At 37.2% G+C, this 22,878-nt stretch overlaps 1 protein-coding gene across 2 annotated transcripts in view; it reads right to left on the bottom strand.

Annotated features, from left to right (window-relative positions):
- UBE3D (ubiquitin protein ligase E3D) overlaps positions 1 to 22,878 on the bottom strand; it is a 78,613-nt gene that overhangs the window by 49,042 nt on the left and 6,693 nt on the right. For both annotated transcript variants that reach the window (XM_053974229.1, XM_053974228.1), the window contains 5 exons: positions 21,957 to 22,188; positions 17,838 to 17,907; positions 15,902 to 15,971; positions 14,980 to 15,088; positions 9,801 to 9,970 (listed from right to left, as the gene is read on the bottom strand). In XM_053974229.1, the coding sequence (XP_053830204.1) occupies positions 9,801 to 9,970; positions 14,980 to 15,088; positions 15,902 to 15,971; positions 17,838 to 17,907; positions 21,957 to 22,188 (651 nt within the window). The remainder of the gene's footprint in view (positions 1 to 9,800; positions 9,971 to 14,979; positions 15,089 to 15,901; positions 15,972 to 17,837; positions 17,908 to 21,956; positions 22,189 to 22,878) is intronic.

Below are 22,878 nucleotides of genomic sequence, written 5' to 3'. Positions count from 1 at the left end.
TGCAAAGATGTTCTGAGACTAAAAGGATTTCTGGCTTGAAACATTTCAGGTGCATGGGGAAGGGACAGGTTGGGCCTTGCCTTTCATGAGGCGATGCCATGCCCCACACACCTCCCATACCCCCAGGCCTGTGTCCCAGCCCTGCAGAGGCTGCCAATCCCTGGCAGCCTGGAGGCAATGCTCCACACTTGACTCCAGAGCCCCATTCTAGCCCCAGAGTGACCAGATGACAGAAGTCCCACCGAGGGGAGGGGCCCAGGAAAGCCAAAGGGTATCTAAGCCAGGACATGCAGTGACTACATCTTAACCCTACCTCTTCTTGGAATTTCTATCAGCTGAATACTGCTGGAACTAGGAGTGGTAGCTATACTTGTTCTTTCCTGTACCTTCCTGTCTTTCTCTTTCTTCTACCTATTCCTTCTTTTAGTTTTGAGTAACTTAAAAATGGATGGGAATGGAGCTTGCCAAGTCAATGCTTTGAGAAGATGCTCTTATGTTGATTGAATACTGCCCTAAACTTTTGTTGAAGTTCTCTGATTTTCCAAAGTTGCCAGTAATTTTTTTTTATTGTCTTGACCTCTTCAGAACATTTTACCAGTATTCTTCCCATGCATCTAAGTCAGAGTACATAAAAAAACCATAAGCCCTTTTAAGAGTCTTGTCAAGCACGTTTCTGGGGCCTTACAGATGTCACTCCAAATTGCTTCCAGAGAGCAAAAGAGTTATGTTGAAGGTGCATTTGAAAGTCTTTTGGCAGAGGTGGAAAACTAAGCTAAAATACTCACCTCCCTGCAAGAACAGCTATTGGGCTGTTACTCCTATGGCCATACACACTGGGAAAACAGGCATGGTCAATCCAACATCTCACTTCTGAGTAGATCTAATAGTCCAGTCTTCTGGAAATTACTTGGCTGAAGCTCTAAAATTCTACATAATTTTATTCCCTGGAACAACCCTTCCCAGCTTTCCAGTCAGATCTCCTCCGCGTCTTCCTCAAACATTCATGCCCACATATGGTGAAGTGGATTAAGAACTGAATGAAGGACAGATCCCAGAAGGTCCTGATCTGTGGCACAGGGTCTAGTTGGAAGACTGGACTAGTGATGTCCCCCAAGGTTCAGTAGTGGGCCCAGTATTGCTTAACTTATTCCTCCATATCTAGGATGGAGGGATGTGGTATTCACATACCCTCTGAAGAGAGAGAGACTTAGCTTTCTCAGGATTTCTCCTGAGAGAAGCTGTGAGAGAAGCAGAGAAAAGAGAATCAAAACAATTCTTATCTCATTCGCTGCTGCTCCTGTGTTTGTGTACATGTGGAATGTGTTCTGGAGATTGTTTACCCAAGGTGATTGATTGATTGGATTCTGGTGATGGTGTTTTGGATTCATTGACCAACTGGATCCATGGTCGGAACTCTCAGGAGAAAGTCACGGGTTTGCTGTTAGTTAGTTAGTGATAGTTCTTGTTAGTGTAATATAGTGTAATATAGTTACAGCATAATACAGTTTAATAAAGTAATTAATTAGCCTTCTGAAATCATTGGAGTCCTGCACATCATTCTTCCCGCGTCGGGGATCCCAGCACTGATAGAGGAGCAGAGGCCTCCTCAGCAAGTTCACTGATGACACAAAGCTGGGGGAGTGGCTGATACCCCAGAGGGCTCTGCAGCCCTTCAGAAGGGCCTTGACAGAGTGGGGAGAGGGGCAGAGAGGAACCTTCAGAAATTCAACAAAGGCAAGTGCAGGGTCCTGCACCTGGGGAAGAGTAACCCTTGGCTCTACTGCAGGCTGGAGACTGACTTGCTGGGAGATGGACCTGGGAGTCCTAGTGGACAACAAGCTGTCCATGAGCCTGCATGTGGCCAAGAAGGCCAGTGGTATCCTGGGGTGCATTAGGAAGAGCACTGCGAACAGGTGAAGGGAGGTGATCCTGCCCCTCTACTCAGCTCTCATGAGGCCACATCTGGAATCCAGTTCTGGGCTTCTCAGCACAAGAGAGACATGGAGCTCCTGGAGGAGGTCCAGTGGAGGACAATAAAGCTGATGAGGTGACTGGAACATCTCTCTTATAAGGAAAGATGGAGGGAGCTGGGCCTGTTCAGTCTGGAGAAGAGACAACTGAGAGGGGACCTAATCAATGTCTATCAGGATCTAAAGGGAGGTGTCAGAGGTTGGAGCCAGGCCCTTCTCAGTGGTGCTGAGCAATAGGGCAACGGTAGAAACTGATGCACAGGAAGTTCCACCCAGATATGAGGAAGAACTTTTTTACTGCACAGGTGACTGAGTACTGGAACACATTGCTCAGAGAGGTTGTAGAGTTTCCCTCACTGGAGATATTCAAGAACCATCTGGGTTCAATTCTGTGCCATGTGCTCTAAGATGACCCTGCCTGAGCAGGGAGGTTGGACCAGATGGCCCCACAGTGGTGCCTTCCAACCTTACTCACTCTGTGATTCTGTAATAGGTATCACTTATTATGTTTACTAATTATACAAATAATTTAATTTATAGCTTAAGGCCAGTATGCAGAAGAGCCATCATAAGAATTGCTTGTTCTGTTTTGATGCTACAGCACTCAGGCAACCAGCAGCAATAACCTATTGTTGCTGCACACACAAAGACAGAAGTATCCTGACCAATTTTATAAATAAGCCTTTCTTCTTTGGTGTCAAGTCATACACTCCCAATTTGCTTTAGCCTTACCAATTTAAAAATATTTCAAGTAAAAGTGGCAGCTTAAATCGTAAAGTACTGTTAATTTACACAGCCTGTCATGGAGAACTACAATAGAAACAACAAATGCTAATTAATTTAAAACAGGCCACGATACTAAAATCCAATAAATAAATCAAGTTTCGAGGTTTAAGTAGTTCATGTCAACCATCTGTCCAATGATCTTTTATAAGATTTGCTTTTTCACTCTTGGCTCATTATTTGATTCCTGCCTGCTCAAATAGATCCTGTCATTTTAAAGGCATTACAGGAGTTGAGTACTTACAGTTCCCAAGCACACCCAACAGTCTTTATAAGTCTATGAGAAACAAACTGCAAGCATCCAAGTGGAAATCTGCTATGTTTGATGTATGATTATAAAATTACCCTCAATGGATCAGCACTACTGTATTTAGGCTATCTGGCTTTAAAAAAAACAGTGTTACAAGGAAAGCAAAATGAGAGATATACATATACATAGTAAGACTTGAGTAGACATGACATTGATTTCCTTCCAGCAAGTAAGTCTAGCCCCTAACTGTAATAAGCAAGAATACTGCATGCTGTAGTTTAGGATCCTCATGTCCATTTATCTGGTGGGAATTCTGAACTGTGGTTTGCTAATCTCCACCCAAAATCTAGCAGGACATAATTTCACAGGAGGTTAAAAAAGTACTACACATCAGTAGTGAAGTTCAGGAACTTGTCACTTAATTGTGGAGGCAGACAGCACCAGAAGGCCAAAATTTATTCAAGCAGATGATCAAAAGATGAAGGAACAGTAAAGGAAACAGGCAGGGCTGTATCCTCTGACATCCTTAATATAACCACAGAGCTGAGCACTACAAGAAAGTGCTCACACACTACTCTGAAGAACATTTCTGGATGCTGGAGGGACGATACAGAACTACATGCTAAAGTGCTCTGAGCCAGCATGGCATTCTGTACATTCCTATCATCCTATAAGTGTTATTAACTACCTGGCAATGCAGTTGTTTCTGACAACGCATTTTAAATTAGTTTCAGATAGTCTTACTGCTTTTAATTTACAATTTTTTGCCACCCAACTTGACATTTCTCTTATTACCAATCCTAATATTCCTCAAAGAGCTGAACTACAGCAAGATGAGTCAAAGACACATGAAAACTGCCAAAATTGTGCTTACCTGAATTGCAGCATTTCATAAATAAATATGAAGAATATGGAAAAAAGGTAAAAGCCTGAAATTTACTTTTTGTTTTACCACATTACAGAATCACAAATCCTGATTCATCATATTTGTGATCAGAGATCTTAAAGGAATATTTATCTATCTTTTCTTTTAAAAAATTAGACCATAAGAAGTAGTTCAGCAATATCCCTTACAGTCAATTTCATACTTTCACATCACCAATTATTCTGTAGATGGCATTTAACACTTTTAATGCAGAGAACAAAAGCAGTACCGTGCAAGACAAGTACTAATACAACAGCATCTTTCACAATACACAAGAAGAAAGGCAGGCCATCAGTCAGATTATCAACAAATGGATAAGTGATTTGGGATTACAAATCCCATTTTAAAAACCAGTCAGAATCCTTCCTCCTCTGACTTCAATGTGAAATTTCAAAAGATGAACCACAAAAGCAGCCTAAGCAAAAAGCTGAGCTGGAATGATAAAATGAGCAAAATTTTTGAGCAAAAGTATGAGAAATTGTTTAGTAGACAAAATGTTTATTCCATCAGTTTTCTCTACTTCACTTAGTACTTCTAAGACCATTTTAAATAGCAAAGATTAGATACCAAAAATACAACAGCTTCCGAGAGCAGAAAGATACACCAGGTCTGTGTTTAAGAGCAAGAACTAAGTTCCTAAGTAACTACCATAAAAGGCTGCTGCATGTGGCAGGTATAGTTTCAAGAAACAAGAAAGTCAGGCTATTTCTCCTGAAAGTTATACTTAAAAGTTGAGTACACTTTTTCCCAGAGGTGGGAAAGGATGTTACCAGTACTGAAGAACAGTCTGATGCCTAAGCATTCAAATTTCATGAGCATTATAGCTTCCACATGTCTATCAAACTCTGAGAAGTATTCTTTTCCTTCCTGTCCCAAAACCCTGATTGGCATCCGGCTCTATCTTTTAAAAATTTCTGCCTGACTGTTCAGTCATCTCTTCTAAGGTAATTCATCCCACCTACAGGATGTTCTATTAACTCGATACCATGAAATAATTCAAGAAGGGAATAGAAAAAAAAAATCTCAAACAAACCAGACCTTTCATGTTCTATTTACAACCACATCTACTCTTTCAATCATTCCAGACAGAGAAATCAGCTTACAGGAAGCACAAACCAGAGAAACACTGGTCACTCCTCAGTCAATCAATTATTGATCTATGTGGTCCCATGTGTTTTCTACAGGCAAGAGTCACTGAAAAACTACAAAAATCTCAGACATTCAAAAATCAGTGAAATAGGACACAGTTTGATGTTTTTATAAGAAGCAAATTACTCTAGAGTCATACACAGAATGAAAGCCATTCTTGGGAGAAATAAACAACATTCTGAAATACATCAATAACAGCTTCATAAACAGCTAACTATACATGGGCTGTAATAAAAGCAGTAGGACCCAAACCCTCTAGGTTTTCAGCCACAAACTCAATTTCCCAGCTTATTCTTGTCCCTCTAAAGCTAATAAAATGAACAATTTCTGGAAGTAATTTTTCAACTCCCAAATTATAAGCAGCAAATTTTTACATAGGAAAAGGTTTCTGCAAAAGCTGTAAACCATTCAGAGATGCATATGAGATACAAAAAACTACTGACAACCTTTTGACAAAGCTTTGCCTAGCACTCTACTCTAATGGGAAAAGTGCAATTTTCCTCCCACTGTACCTTCACATATATTTTCTAAGATCAAGTTATGGTCAAACTGCCCTGTAACCACATTTTCAATTTTCTTCATACATTTTTACAACACTCTCACTTCAGAAGTATTTACTATTATCACTCCCAGCAGCTAAGGCTGTTTGCATAAGGTGTTATTTGCCAAGAACCTGTTACTTGAAAGGAAGACCTCTTCTGTCTGCACAGCAGATTTGTAGGTGGAGACAAGTAGCCTTGCTGAGAGAAAAGTGGACGGAACCAACATAATCACATGCACATGATCCATAAAGAATGGAGCAGAAAATGCATGAGGTATCCTTCTCTAATGGAACTCAAACACATTTATAAGATACTTTTTTTCATGCAGTTTCAACTAATTTGCGAGAAGAATTTTCATAAATCTCCCTCAAGGGCTAAAAGCCTAACTGCAGACAGACTTAGCCAGAGCTTGTGTTATCACACATAACACACATCTAAGTGTTTCTAGCCCTGTTTCACTGCTGAAGGAGTAAGATACAAATTACTACAACACTTAAAGGCTACCCTCAGAAAGATAGAGGAATACTAAGGAGAAATGACAAGAACTACTATAAATACCATGTCTGGATACACATAACCCTATTTTAACTTCCCAACACCTTAGAAGTTATTCAATGTCCTCAATATACAGAGAATACCCTGCATTCTCTGTATATTGAGGACATTCTGAGCACAACTGTTAAGAATTCCTTGCCAAAATAAAGGTATATGGAGAGAGGCTCTACATGACATGCTCACAGTTTGTTCCTATCCTATATGTCAGTCACTCTCCCAGAGACTGGAAGTCTTAAGAGAGATGCTTCTTCCTTCTAGAGACAACATGGAGCAGGGAAAGGCCATCAACAGGACATATGTTGGGAACAAAAATGGCCACGACCAAGAAGGAAAAAAAATTCTGAACAAAATCAGGATAATTTTGATAAATGACACCTGCACCAAAAAAAAAGAGGAAGGTTGCTTATTAGACTGCAAACTACCTGGAAAGGAGCTGATGGTGAACACAGATCAACAAATTTGACATGAAATCAGCATATTGTTGATGCCACACAACAGGTAATTACCTTCACAGCAATGCTCAGCCTAACTCAGACCACAGCTTTGTTAGAAAAGGCTTCAGGATCAGCCAGCCCTAAAGAGCAATAACTTCAAATGGGTAATTACCAGTCAGCAGCCAGTAATGAACCATGGACATTTATCCTACTTGAATGCTTGTTTCCTTTGCATTGTTAACATTTAGAGCAATACTGAATGTAAGGTTCAGTGATAGATATGCTAGTGATTTACTGGAGGAAAGAGAGTTCTGTTGCTCACTGAAGCAGTGTTGTTCACAGGACATAATTCCTAGTTTAAGGGAAAAAACACTTCTGTATCCGAGCATTAAGCATTAAGTTAATTACGAAGAATTGCAAAACTGAGCTCTGAATAAAGGAGGGATAAAATGAGTTTTTGAGTGAGAGAATAAATTTCTTCTGACACCCTGTAAGTCTTGAAATGAAGAGCGCACTCAAAAGCTTCTACATTCCCCTCAAAAAAAATATTCAAGTGCATCCCCAGGAAAGGGTGCCTGAATGTGAATTATTAGGCAATATCAGTCAGACTCTCTTTAGCAGCAGCATTTGCCAAGGAAGAATTTCACAAAGCCCAAGACCTCAACTACTACAATGGAACCGTGCATTCATCTCACAATTATGCTTGTGTACGCACACTACGTACAGATTTTGTTTCATTTCTTTACCCATGTTTTACAAATATGTGATTATGTTACTATATTTAGATATTAAAAACAATACTTTTACTTCTAGTTAACCTTAATCTGTTTTAACCTATGGCCCAGCTACCCAGCACAGACTCTGCAGTGTCCACAAGTAAGAAAGGTGCTTTCCCTCCCATCACACAGATCAGATTCTGGCCCTGCCAGAACGGGACAGAACCCAAGTGTACCCAGGGACTCACAGCAACTGAAGAGGCCCTCTGACATAAAACAGGATGCCAGAGTGCACACTTATCCCTTGCAGCTACTGCCGGGGTCTAGGTCACATGCAGACCTCCTGTTGATGCCTTTCTGCTCTGGAGGTGTCCTTGCTTATTCCCCTCTCATGGGAAGCAGGCCCTGGGCTCTGAAACCTTCCCATTATTCCAAAGGCAGGTGTACGTGCAGAAGACAGCAAGGTAAGTGTTATAATTTTTAGCAGAATGTGGGCATCTGAAAGTTTTGAAACTTGCACTAATCAAGAAATCAGACACTTTGTTCAGAATTCTTGAAATAAAATTTGAGTTCTAAATGCAAATGCATCATATTAAATAAGTCATACTGGTTTTGATATTTTTGCTTATGCTGTGTTTCCATTCCTGTTTGAAATAGAAATCTTTCAGTCTGATCGCACAGATTCTGGTGGCACTTGAGGCCAGCTGATAAATGAGTTAGTGGAAACAGATTGAAGTGTTAATGTCCTTTTTACTGCTCTTTCCTAGAAATATAAAAATGGAAAAACAATACTAAACCAACAGTTTGGTCTCTGAATTTTAAAAATAATCTTCCATTCTTTCTCTTCCTTTATTTCACTTGTCCAGGAACCCTGGCTAGACAAAATACCAGTTACTGTCAGAGAAGAATTAAAACCTCAGTTGTTTCTTATGCTCACTGCAAAATCCCAAAGATAAATACAAAGAAGTGGAGTGGGAAAAAAAAAAAGTTGAAAAAAAGTGATTTCTAACAAGTCTGTCTGTGGAAATAGAAAGAACTGAATATAATCTCACACTAAAATACTGCTGCTGAGAACTCCATTAAAGAAAAGCATTTGTGAATTCTAGGAAAATGACTAAGTAGATGACTTTTATCTCAATAACATGTCAGAGTAGATGAACGTGTGTTAAGATAATTTAAGTTTTCTCATTGACAAAGAAATGAATCTTGAAAAGCAAAACTGTAAGTTACACTTCTGTAAGACTTAAGAGGAGTAAGTGAAATATCTTTCATTTTAGACAGATTCTTGCAAAACATCTCCCATTCTCAGAATAAGCAGTTTAAATGATAATACTTCAGAATGTATTTTGGATCCCTAAATAACATTTAGACCATAAAGGTTTTCCAAAGCCATCTTCTGAAGGTATTACATCAATAAAGATATTTTTTCTCTTACATGACTAACAATAACAATGTAGAATGATCTTTTTCCTAAATATTAAAATTTTGCACTCTCTCCATTCATCAGAGTTTATTCCTCCTATTCAATATTGCATCTGCTTGAAATATAAAAAGAATACACTTGGCAACATCCAGAATAAACACATTCTAATGATCATACGTGCTAGTAAGGTGTATATTTCTCCAACAAAAATATTAAATTCATATACACATTTGCTTGTCTCTGTTAGAAAACATTTCTGTTGTAGTTTTATGAGGTCTTGGGCTATATATCATTTGTGTATTGACTGAGTCTGGAGTGAATGTCTTCATCCATACTTATTTAAGTCTTTCCCCTAGTTTCCAAAGTTTAAAGAAAAAACAACAACAAAACACCATTTAAGTGTGACTTACACAAAATCAATGCTTTCTTTTCTATCACTGCACAAAGAAAGCAGTAAATTATGCTTAAATCATACTTCATCACCTGTAAACATTGGAGCCACTGTTTAATCAGCATGCTCTTATCTTAGCTCTCCAACACATAAAGGCTCTAACATGTTAGGCAGTGTATGTTTTTCATAATGTCAAACTCAAAGCTTCCTGAAATCAAATGTTTCCTTTATGAGGGCTCCAGTACACTCAGACCTATCAAAGAAAAACATTTTTATGACATTGTATTTAACTACCGTCCTTACCTCTTTTCCCTTCTCTCAGGGCCCTGCTTCTTTTTGAAATAACATCATCACTGGGCTGAAAGCAAATTAAATTTAAACGCTAATACCTAACGCTAAACCGACATGTGCCTTAGAAACAACAAAACTCTTTGGTCTATATTTTAAAACTACAATTCAAAAATCTAACAGCCAATCTCTCTGGCTGTAACAGAAACCAAATGATACTCCTCTGGCATTTTGCTTAAAAAAACATTTTTAGAAATATGAAAATTCAAAGTGGTTTATATCTGAGACTAACAGACTGTCCAAAGAACATGAAAGAAATACTAATGCAAAGCAAATGAATACCAGAATCTGAGTTTAAAAAAGGTTGTACTTACTCCTTATTTCTGGATTGAATGCATGGCTGGTAAAGGACTTTGAGAGCATTCCAGGTTCCCACTGGTCCAGAGCTAGGTGTAAGGATATCTCCAAACAGTGTAAAATCACTGTGGGAGGAGGAACTTCCTGAAGACTCTACCAGCAATGTGTCAGAATTTAAAAGCCAGATCTGTAAATGAAAAATAATTTCATTTACTGTACGTTACATACACTTCAATTTGTTACTTTACTGTGACCCTAAAGCAGCTGATACTAAAGCCACATTCTTACAAAGTTTCTAACAAAGTATTAACAGACATAAGTTGATATTTTAATATTTAGCAGAGTCTGCACAGCTGCAGAAAAAAGGGCAATACAATACTGATTTATCAGTATTGAAGCTGCCCCTTTTTGTGACTGTAGCACATTCCCTTTGGTAGGAACAAAAGAAATAGTCCCAAGTCATCTCTTTCAGTACCAGATGTATTATTTCTCCAATTTCATAATTCTTTAGGCATTAGTCAAGCATATGGTGTTGAGCAACTGAGGGCTAAAGACAGGAAACTGAAAGACTGCTCACTGAAGTGCCAAAAATTGAGGATTTTTAGAAGAAGCATGGTGGTTATGACTCCATGGACCTAATACATGCAAGGAAGAAGACAACAATTAACATGGTCTAAAAGGCATGTTGGAATTTATAAACAGCTGCAGTAGAACCTCACTCGGAAAATAAATATCAAATTTCATAATGGGACTAGCATTCTTTGGCCCTGTTTGCTCACAAATTCGAGAGATGTTTACTGGGGAGAGTTTTGAGAAATTTGAACTTTTTGCATCCCATTATGGATCTTATTTAATCTTTGTGTGATTTGGTATCAGTGTTCTGACTTGAATCGAGGGCTTTCCTGCTAAACACCATACAAATAAGTCAGGCTTTTCCTTAATTCACAGCCTGTAGTAGAGAAGTGATCCAGGTTAACAATGGAAATCAATTTTTACAAATCTGGCACCAGTATGAAATGTTTATATATTAAATATTTATCATACAGAATGGGATCTATACAGTGTTGCTCACTAAAGAGCAATCTTCTGCTTCTCATGATCTAATCAGCTTCTAGTAAAAGAAGTTACATGATGTTAGGTAGCAGACACATGATATCCCCTGTGCAGGGAGAAAGCAGTCATTAACAGGACACATAGTATATGTTGTAATTGAATGTGACAGTCACAATTTATCAGAGCCCAAGGCTCAGAACATTACAGTGGAAGCTTCATAAAGAAGGAATGAGATATATTGATAAAGATACCTTGGGAGGGGATAGGAGGAGAAGAATCACTTTAGCATATGCACATGACTGATGACAAGCAACCACACTTGGCTTTGCAAGTGGCTGTTCATCAGTTTTGCTCTAGTAACTCACTGTACACATTTATAGCCTAAACTGCAAAATATACCTCATTAGCTAGGACCATTACACAAGGTGCTTAAAGCCAAGTGCTGAAGAGGTGTTCGAAGAAAATGGTGCAGAAACACAGGCCACCGCCAACACAAACTGAACAGACTTTCTTCCTTTTGAAATATCTAACAATTCCATGCGGAAGGAGCTTCCTGGGATGCTTTTCAACAGGGGACTATGCTTCAAACTAGACAGGGGAACAATGTAGCAATAGCTGTCCGCTCCTTTCAGAAAACTTCTGCAATCTGCTGCAGAGAAAGCAACCAAAGCATTTCATTTGCAACATAGTCCATTTGAAAAGCACTTCTTTCTACACAAGTGCCACATGTGGCATCTTAAAATCATGTCCTAGGACTTGTATAAATGTCTTTGTCTCACCAGGAATACAACAGATCTGTATTAATAATTTAGCACACAATATAAAGGAAGTAAATGAATCTCTGGGGGTGGAAGGATTCCCAGCCATGAGCAAAATCAACTTCCAAACTACATTTACTTCTTCAGTATTTTCATTATTTTCTTCATGTATGAATAATTTTTTGATCTTGAACTGAGTGTACAATTGCTCACCCAGACTCAGTGTGTTGACTCTAAGAATTTTATACGTGTATTTCTGGCTAACAGTCTCATATTTTGAGCTGTGCTTTCAACTATGTTATTCACAATGTGCAATCTTTCCTTTCTTTCTACTTCTTTATACAGCAGAGCTGGCACAAGCAAATTCCTTCCACAGTAACTCCAGTAAGAAAAGAAACTTTACAGAAAAATATAGACATAAAGTGTAGAATTCATTCAAAATGCCATTGATTACCTTTTCTGAAATGACAGAATCAGAAAAAAAAAGTATTTGGAGGTTGTTGATCTTCCTTTCATTGTTTTCTTTTGGTTTCACATAATTTTGTCAAGAGACTTAAAAAGATGTTCTTTGGAGAAAAGTGGCAACAAATCTACCCCAGTTATACTTCATGGTACTTGAACCAAACAGCTGAAATAACCACAATTTAGATTCTGTGAACAGTTTCCCTATATCTCAGTATGAGTTTTCAGCATCAATTTGAATTTAACATGGGTAAAAACCCACTAAATCTCTTATTTTTCCTTCCTAGTTCTTTCTTAGTTATTGCAGACATTACCATTACTTTCATCATCACACAGGTCACTAATGCAAACATCTTTCATTACAGCTATTTCATTCTCACACTCAGAGTGCTCAGGTAAAGATGTTGTTTCCACATATTTCACAAAGAATAAAGCTTTCTGAGAGAGCTGGGCAGCTAAGTCTCAGCAAGGTTCTCATTATCTCACTGCTTGACCACTGCAACATCCACCCCATCTCCAATCTTAACAAATGCAAATCAGTTCTGCTCATGCCCTTCAAGATAGGGACAATAATCAGAGTGACATGTCTCTCCCATTTTGTTACATATTCATTTTCATTACATTCAAGCTGCCTTACTTTCAAAACACTTTTACAGTCTAATCCCACTTTAGAAAGCATCTTTCCTTCAATACTGAAAGACCAGAAATAGTGTTCAAAGAGTCCAAACCACTGCACACTTTTTGATTTTCACAGATGTAATCTTTTTGGGACTTATGAGGTTGATCCCATTCATGAGATGAATTCCCTCTATCTATCCAGAGAACTACTTATTTGATGCTTTCAAAACTTCTTGCAGTACAGAAAAAATAGGTATCTATTGAGATGCTGCTATGCTGACCAATAAGGCACCGTTTTGCTTGTGTTCTCCTATCTCACTATCTGTTTGCTGTCCTCCTCTTATTCTCAGCTTCTAAGTCGTGCAACTACAAGGCAGGGAAACCTTCAACAGTGGAGCAAAGAGAGGAAGCAAATGATTCACAAATGTGAAGAGGGAAGAGATATAGTTAGGACAAATAAGGATACCTGTATATACCACTTTTTTTCCCCTGAAACAAAGAAACTTTTTTTTAATTGACATCCTTTAATTTTTTTTTTTTAAACTAACATCCTAAAGTAGTATATAGCTTAAACAACAGAATATGTGTAACTTAATTAATGGAAACTCATATTATAGTACGTGCAAATAACATAACTGGTAATGTTAAGTGATACATCCAGAGGAAATGAGGAAAGTAAATATACATATTATTTGTGGTTTAAAAAAATTAAAAAGATTTGTCAGAAACCTTAACCTTAATTATCAGATACACAGTCTAAGCTGTGTGTATTCATATAGGTAAGCACAAACACTGTGAACTAGAATCTTTGGCTCATTATCAAATCAAACAAGTGGGACAGCTGTTTCATGATGCATCAGTGATGAGACTACTTGTGTAACTTGGCTGTGTGCTCACAGCCTCAAGCACCCACATTTTACTGTTGACCTATTGACAATCATTAATATAAACAGAGCTTACATTATACTTTTGTCCACAAGGCCTCTGAGTCCTAAGACTTAACCCATGACTCCAGAACACTGTTGGTGTGTGTACACTACCCAGAACCTCACCCTGGACAGGAGAAAGGACTTTCTGATGTTAAATACTAAAAACACCTGTAAAAAACTAATAACTAACCAATATAAAGGAAAATATGCCAATTAGAAGCTAGCCCCTATCTAATTCAGCCTGCTCCTCTAATAAATACATTGGCAAAAATGCAGCCCAGAGCTAAGAGTAATGGCAATCTACTAAATAAAGTGATTTTTCTGTTAAAAAACAATCAGTTTGCTGTATCTAAGGTACTAGACTCAAGCACCAGGATTTCACGTAACTTGGGAACAGATAAGCTACAAGGGAAAATCACAATGATTTTTAATGACTCCTCAATTAGACTACATATAATTATGGGTCTGCTCATGAAACCTTCATTTTATCATCACAGAACTGATATTTCTCAGTGGTTGTACAAATGTTGTCTTGGCACTAAAACTGATTTAAAAGCAACAGATATACACTTTCCTCAGCATCTAGATGTTCCAAAATCATAGAACTTGGACAATGCATATGCAAAACAGTTTATGTAATTACATTGCCCCAAGAAAGTGCATTTATAAGTTTATCCAGGACAACAATCTCTAATCATGTATTTCTTTGTGTCTATGAATAGTTTCTATAAACTGCAAAAATACAAATTCTATACCCTATTCAGTTCAGACAAAAAAGGAAACATCTCTGGTTATAAGTGTAGAGTATTAAGGTAACTCTTATCCATCTTGAAAGTTTGAGGAATCTAGCTGTCACCATCTAAATATCAAGCTTAACCAAGTTTAACAGCATTAGAACATTAAGTATAATAGGCAATTTTATTTTTGTTTTCACTTCACTTCACAATGCAATGTACTGACTACATTAATAGTCCCTGTTGACTTGAGACAATGCTTGTGAAAGATGCTATACAATTTGATTCACTTCTGGTGATTAAAGAAAAGAAGTGCTGGAGCAAGAAGGTGAAATATACATTAAAAAATTAAAACTTAAGCTTTCCATATTTTCTGGATACAAAATAGTGTTATTTCTGTGCTACTTATGGTGCATCTGCAGTACTTTCATTACTGCATCAATAACATTTCTACATGCACATCTAATTAGAGTAAAAACTCAGGGATATTCTTACTTGAACAGATGTACCTTAGAACCACTTCAAGAACTTGAATTTGTTAATTTTTTAAACATACAATAATGAACACTATAAAAAATACATTTTAGGAACTGGGATACATGGGTTAATCTTCTTCAGCAAGATGAAGACTTAAAAACTTACCAGAATATAGGTTTTTCCATTATCTCCTTTTATAGTGAATCTAAATGTGCTTTTAGCAGAGGATAATTCCAAAAGACACTGAGCAACAATGCTCTGTACAAACTGAGACCTGTTAAAGAATTAACCACATTATCATATGTTTTCATAACAACTACACAGACAATCATTCATATCTGTGCACTACAGGCCAACGAGTAACTCATACTTCAATTCCACTACATCCTACAATCACATTTTAGTGAAAGATGGCGCTTCTTTATCTTCCCCTCACTCAAAACCAGAGTTTTTATTTTCTGCAACAGGAAATTTTTTAATAGATCAGGATTCTAAATTGCTTTACACCCCTTATTTTGGCTGACACTAACTGTCAAATGCTGAATAGAAGCTTCTCCCCATTGTATTTTACACATGTGAACACGAAGATCAGAATTATGCATATGTTTCAAATATAACTCCCAAAAAGAAAGAACTGTGATTAAGCCATTGTACATGATACCAGATCAAGTTCTGTTTCATCTTAGTCTTAAATTCAAACTGAATAACTTGAAAATTCAAAGTTCTCACTTTGAATTAAATATTTCAAACTTTATTTAACTTTACATGAAATAGAGTTCTGTTTCCATAATTAGTCACCAGATATTGTGCAAAATTAAGTAGTTCAAAATAAAAAAGTATTTTATTTACGCTTATCACCTCAATATTGAGACACTGTGACAAATTATACACAATCTCCTGCATCCCACAAAACAGCACATGAGTGAATTCAGGCTACTTTGCCTTTACAATGCTTAATTCTGTGATGATTATATAAAATTGCACTCTGTTATTATATGCAATTGTTCAAGAAACTACAATATTAGAGCATTTCTAGAATCCTTTCTAAAACATATACTTGGAGCAAATTATCTGATTATTTTGTTACCTTGGTGTTGGACTGAAACTTCCCTCAGCTGATTGAATAATCACCTCAGTGACATAATATTTAATGGTACCTAAAATGACAAAAACATTTTTCAACTATAATAGAATAACAAACTTATTAAGATTAGACTGTAAGTCACCATATCACTATACTAATTAAATATTTGTTCAGTAATCAATTAAGAGGTGCAGCAGACAATCATATTTTGCTTGGGTTTGTAGGAACAGAAGCAACCATAACAAAAAACCTACATTGCCTGAAGAAAACTGCTCCAAGCTAATTACAAGATCAGCAATTTCTCATTCATATTGATCTTTGTTTAATGGTGGGAACAATCATCTTAAAACCAAGCAAGCAAGAGCTCAAGCCAAAGCTGAAAGATGAATTGAAAGAACTTTCCTAAAGCACTGAGATCAGCATAGCTTACATAAGTATTTTAGTACCCTCTGCTGCTTAGTAATGCTGCAGTGAATCACTAGAGACAGTTTTAATAACAGCTCACACAGGGGAATAATTTTCTTCTTTGCTCAAAGAGCAGAATGGAACTTCTTTCAGAAAATCACGCTCACTCAACGTTAACACTGCATACATTCTGAATTTCAATGTAACTGTCCACCAAAAGCTCCACTAAGACAGCTTTTAACACTAAATGGAAGTGTTTGAGGACATAATTTAATCCCCATCAATGAAGGCAGGTCAAAGATGATCATATTGAAGATCTGGGTATATGCTGCAAATACAGCCTAACCAGAGGGCCAGCAAAACAGGTTAAGAGTCATAAATTCATTCTACTAAGCCTCAGCATGTAAATAACTTCATTTAGTCCACAAGTTTTAAGGATGGAAGGGTTTTATCTGATCTCTGTCCATACATACCATTAAAACTGGATGAAACCAAACATTTCAGGAAGACAATCTGTTTTAAACCCTCCAAAGGCTTAGTAACCCTACCCCTTCTCCAGGTAAATACTACACTTTCTAAATTATCTTCAGTGTCAGGAAGTTACAGTCTACCTCTAAATTTAATTAAGTCTGCTCCATGCTATATAAATTCTTGGAGACAGGAAGAAAAGACAGTCTCTCTAGTTCCTCAGCCATTATCCTGAGTATAGAACTGATGCTACTGCTACAAGGGTATTGGGAATTCAGGAGATGTTTGCTTGCAGAGAGATAGATCCTGTGATTTCCATAAAAAACACACATACGAGTATATGTGGATAGTTGGCAGAAGGAATAGCCCATGGGCAAATCTCAAAGCTGAACCTGGTCTCCACAGCTACACTTAATCCTGTTTTATCTTCAAAACACTGATACCTGCCCATGAGAGAGTATCAAAGCATGTCCAGTTTGCTCTCTAGTCTCTTTTCACAGAGATGGTTCTGCCTTGACTTACACTATACATCTCTTTTGTTCTCTGAACTCTACCAAAATTTCCTGTGCTACTGAAGAAACACGGTCAGAACAATGCACCTCTTATCTAACTTCAGCCATGTGCAGAGTCCATACCAAATCCCTGCACATCGATAGTGTTTGCCTTTCCCCATTCCCACTGATCTGTTACTGTTGATCTGTTGATTAAGTTCTGAATTTACTTTTCACTTATTCTGTAGAAATGACAGGAAAACAAGCAACCTGTAATTTCTCAAGTCTCCATTTTTACTGGGATTCCTAGTAAACTGGAATCATGCATTGAATCTTCCAAAGGTTTGGAATTAGTCAAATATGCCACAGAAACAAGGATAATGAAAATTCCTGCTGAAAGTAATTTTCAAGGTCTAACACTGGAAGTAACAACCTCTTCTGTTCCAGAAGGGAATGAGACAAACACACAGGAATTATCACTGCACCTTATTGATAAACTATTTCCTTCAGTGTTTTAACCTCCAGTGTTCAATGGCTGATGCAGTCAAGTCTAGTTTTGTCTGGACATCTCATACCTGATGAAACTGTTTCTCCCAGCATTGCCTTGCAGCGCTTACAAATTACTCTGGTATTTTCTTTTGACTTCTGTAGGACAAAAAAAAATCATTTAAATGTCACTCAGATATTCTGAAAAACGAATGCATAGCTGTAACATAATTAACAGAGCAGAAACTTCTTACTTGTTTCTGTCCTCTATATTTACATGCACACGTATTTGCCTTCACTACTTCAGCTTTCTACACTTGGAATTGCTTGCAAGTTTCATACTAATTTTAAAATCTGACAATATATCCACACAGCATAATCTGTAATGGCTAACAGGAGAATCTTGTAATATTGAGTGACTGGATGATAAAATGATAAGCTAAATTTAATTGTGCTAAGGGCAAAATAATGCACCTGAAATTAAGTACTCCATAATATATACATAAAATAGTATGCTGCAATGTGACTACCATTACTCAGTAACAAGTTTTAGTAACAGTTCACTGTGGACAGTTTTATAGGAGTTGAATACCAGTTCAATGTTCAGCAGAGAGCAGAAAATGTCTGCAGATTATTTTGAGTTACTAGGAAACAGCAGAAATACACAACACAGCACAATATTCCAGAAAGATGCAGTGAATTCTGTTCTTGAACAACCCTTCTCCCTCTATTCAAACAAATACAGAAAATGCATTGACGAAGAATAACTGTCAGAAGTGCAAAACAGTTTCCATATGTAGCATGAAAATACATGTAACAGGAGAACATATGGAAGACAGAAAACTGAGGGGTATCACTGAGATACCTAAAATCACAAATGTTAAGGAAAAGCTGAACAGAAAAAAAAACAGGCCAGCATTTCTCACATTATGCATAATACAGTTTGGTACTCACTATAGGAAAGCATTTTTCTTATCAAAAGTATATACAAGTTCAAAAAGTCTTCATAAATTCAGAGGAAGCAATGTCATCAAGGGTTTATTAGAAACAAAAATATGGATAAACAATATCTAATTCAAGGAGTCTCTACACTCTCTAAAACATCACAGAATATTTACCTTAGCTTAATGCATCTATTACTGCCCTTTGAAAAAGATGAAATCTACCCTATTAGACTCCTATTAATTACAGTGTTAATATTTAAATTCAATACATCAAGCAAGCAAGCACAATTCTTACTTTAATCCAAAGTCTAAACTTCAGAACTGGTTCTGTGTGGGTTTATTAACCTGGGTGTAGCACACTAGAGCTCTGATCTGAAAGCAGTACATATATATAACCTTAATGATGGTCAAAAACAGAGAATTAAACTAACAGCCTAAGACCTGACTATGTTGGAAGTACAGTCTCTTTGTTACAGAGATCAGGAGAATCATCTGATTCATATTTATGCAGTTATCCCCTATCCCAATTCCTACCTTGCTACTCCTCTCAAACATATGCAGTGAAATTACTTGCTCAGTGTGAAAAGCAAGGATAAATAGACAAGGTTTTGTGTAAGCCAGTGTTTCAGACTGGTACAAATACTGTACAGTACAAGTACAGAATACACACTACTTCCTTGAAAGCTACAACTTGAGTATTTTTTTTTTTTCTGACTATAGTTACAGGTGCTGACTGAGAACTGTGCCTAAAAAACATCACTAACTCGTTGTATCATGCTTCAATGGAAAAAGGGATAGTTTTAGCTCAACTAATTAAAACAATTTATCTGTTTGACAACTTGCAGCTGCTGGCAATCTGCAGATGCAGGTGGATCACAAGCCTAATAGCTTCTGTTCCTATTCCTAAGGATCCCAGATATGGTGTCAGGAAAAATATTTTCCCCAAGAGATACTATTAAGATGCTGCAAGACCATGTGACATTTAAGAACTGTGTTACACTGGAAGACTAATAGATGTGAAAAATATGTTTGCAATGGAGGATGCTGTCTTGGTCCCACTGGAGTCTGGAAAAGATTGTTTAAGCATCTCTGGTACATTCCTGCTACTATTTTGGTCATAGGCAAACACTTCCCAAAGAACTGCAATGCAATTAAAAAGAAACTTTCATACTGGGGCAGACTGCAACAATATTCTCTAAAATGAGAACATTTATGCCAATAGCAATCTGTCTTGCCTGTAACTTTCTATTACTCATATTATGGAAGAATTTTCTGTTTCAGTATGAGGGTTTTTTTTTCCTTATTAGTCTAGCTTCTGCTGGATCTAACAGTTGTGCTCATTTGCTTGGCAACCGAGTGATGCTGGAAATAAGCAAACACAGAAATGAGAATTCATTGCAAGTGTGAAAGATGTAGAAAAAGGGATTGGACACAAACAAGGAACAGATTCTCAAATTCAATGCAAATATAAGAAAGCAAACATGAAAATTCATCAGACTAAACTACTATTGTATGCCCCTGACATAAAACAGCCTCTTCCCTCATTCAAAAGTTCTGCTGTTATCCTGGTTCGACCCGCATCTCAATAAAATCTTTGTTTCACATACTTTTAATTAAGTTTCTGCTTCCAAATCAATCCTGTATTCACAAACATTCTCTTTGATGAAGAAGTGTGTAATATGAACTCCATGAGCCCTACCTCTTCCCATATTTACTCCTGATATTCTACGATCTCTTTTAAGACTACTGAAATGTGAGAATTCATTTTGGCAACTTCTGGCAGAAAGCACTGTCCTCTTGGAAATTTGGTATCATCCACTCCACGTCCTTCTTAAGGAAACTTAGAAGAAATAACTCCACTGTAGAGTTAAGCCAAATTAACCTGCTTCTGCCATGCTGATGCCCTTACAGCATCCCAGTCCTTATTTTCCTCTCTGCCCATTCTGTTTTTCAAAGAACAATGGAACAAGGAACCAAAGGGACCAAGCTGCAAGCCTTGCAGATAGGGACCACAGGACAGCACTACTCCCCATGCAGAGGGGTCGCTTGGAGCATCGCACCAGCAACCACTGAATTGTGAGACTCCTGGTGATTCTTACTGGGAATAATACATATCATTATAAGCAGCAGGTAGAAATCAGGGAGTCTAGTTCTCAAGAGATTAAATGTTTCATGCTGGAAATCTCTACAGAATAAGCCATCAATTTTTACAGACACGAATTGCCAAGGCAGCAATGTAGACAGTTTAATATTTTGTACTGGGAGAAAATACAGCATGTGTAGACCCAACCTTTGTCAGTATAAATGCAGACAAGCAGTAGATTAACAGAAAAAGCTTTATGGAAATGTAGGTTTTGGTGAACTGAGTTCCTGGATGTTCTTCTGGCAGAAGAAAAGATCATTGCTTGAACTTTTATACAAGTGCTAGATGTTCAAAAGTAAAGCACTGAACTGTCTTTCTTCATGGATTTTATCCCATCACTGAAACATAAGCACCAACAAACGGTGATGGGCAACAACAAATTTTGATGTTTCTAAGCCAAATGACAACCTTCTTCCTACAGACTTGGTTGATGAATTTATCTTATCCTGGAACACCTCAGAAACATCAACATGAAGAGCTATAATGTGGGATGGCAGGTTCCTTTCACTAGACAGAGCAGTCAAACAAACTCAATTTCCTTACTTTGCTTTAAGAACCTAAGACAGCCACATCTAAATACAAAGCACATATACTGATATTTCCAAGTCTTTCTAAAACTAAAAAAAAAAAAAAGGAGAGAAAAAAAATCACACTTCTCTTTAATCATAGTTATGATTATGCCTCAAATCACAGTGTAAGAAAAAACCAACTGTTATTTCAATTTCCACCTCATTCTTTGCTCCACTACCCTTTAACGAACACCTAACCTGTCACAGTTATTAACTTACTGAATTCTGATGTCCTTCACTCATGATAATTCTGGGGGAAAATATCTGGGTTTAGAACTACAAAATTAAGTAGCTTCTGTTTCTAGTACTAAGTTCTACTTGTACATTGAGGTCAGTATCAAGACTGTGGTGTGAGCTTTAGAAAATGTAAAACATAGCCTGGAATATTTTCTGGCTTCTGTATAGCTGAATGTCAAGAACTCCCTATGACCTTCAAAACAGTTCTGTAATACATACAAATTAAATAAAATAGTAAAAAAAAAAAAAAAAAAACTTTACAATGAAAAAGTCCAAATAACTTCACCTAAGAATTATTTGAAGAAAATACTTTACCAAGTTGGAGCCACTCTGTGAAACATGGTGCCCAGCCTCTGAGCAGCACACAGAAGATTCAGGCACATGTGATTCATTTCTTGAATTCAACAGAAAAAAAGTGTCTCCAACAAAACAGTCACCATGCTGAGGGTGCAAAGTTCTTCTAGCAAAGGGATCGGGGTGACAACACCACTCTTCAACTAAATCACTCCAGTTTTCACTCGGTAGAGGAAGAACTCTGAGAAATTTTCTTAGAGAGAAGAAGAAACAAATATTTCAGTTATGTTATAATTCATTTCTAAGACACTTAAAGAGAGTTTAGGCTTCCTACAAATAGTGGGTGAAGCATGGCATTTTCTCAAAACTAAGTGCTTGACTCTCTTTCCAGCCAAAAGCACTTTCTTTGGGTGAATTCTGAAAAAGCAATGACTGAGTTTCCTGCCAAATCTGTGATGAAGCATTTCCCAAGGGTGAATCTTCAATAATTTTAAGGCAGAATTTGACATAGTCCTCTCTTGAAATTAATCACGTGGCAAAAATAAAACAGTTCTACCCAGTCATGAGAAATATGACAGCGCGCATTTGCAATTGCATTTATTATTACTTCTTGTACAGTTCCCTTGCATCAAATGTTGCTATAAAACCAATAGAAACAGACTCATGCCACAGCAAGATTCAGCATGTTCTTTGTTTCAGATACCAGACTTGAAAAAGGTAAAACCTGAAAAAAATACCACAGTACATCTTCATTAAAATACCCAAACAAACAAAACAATAAACAAAGGATAATTCAATCTTAATTTCGATTCAGATACTCAGATCCAGCTTTCAGAAGTCATATACAAAAAAGGCAAATCCCTTTCTCCTGGGTAGTTGTATGGACCAAGGATACTGCTTCTGGAAACACAACTTTATTTTAATTATCAGTGGTATTGGGTTT

The sequence above is a fragment of the Vidua macroura genome, chromosome 3 (genome assembly GCF_024509145.1).
Source record: "Vidua macroura isolate BioBank_ID:100142 chromosome 3, ASM2450914v1, whole genome shotgun sequence".
NCBI classification, from domain to species: Eukaryota; Metazoa; Chordata; class Aves; order Passeriformes; family Viduidae; genus Vidua; species Vidua macroura.
Note: the sequence above shows the minus strand (reverse complement) of the source record. Positions and strands in the feature narration are given on the sequence as shown.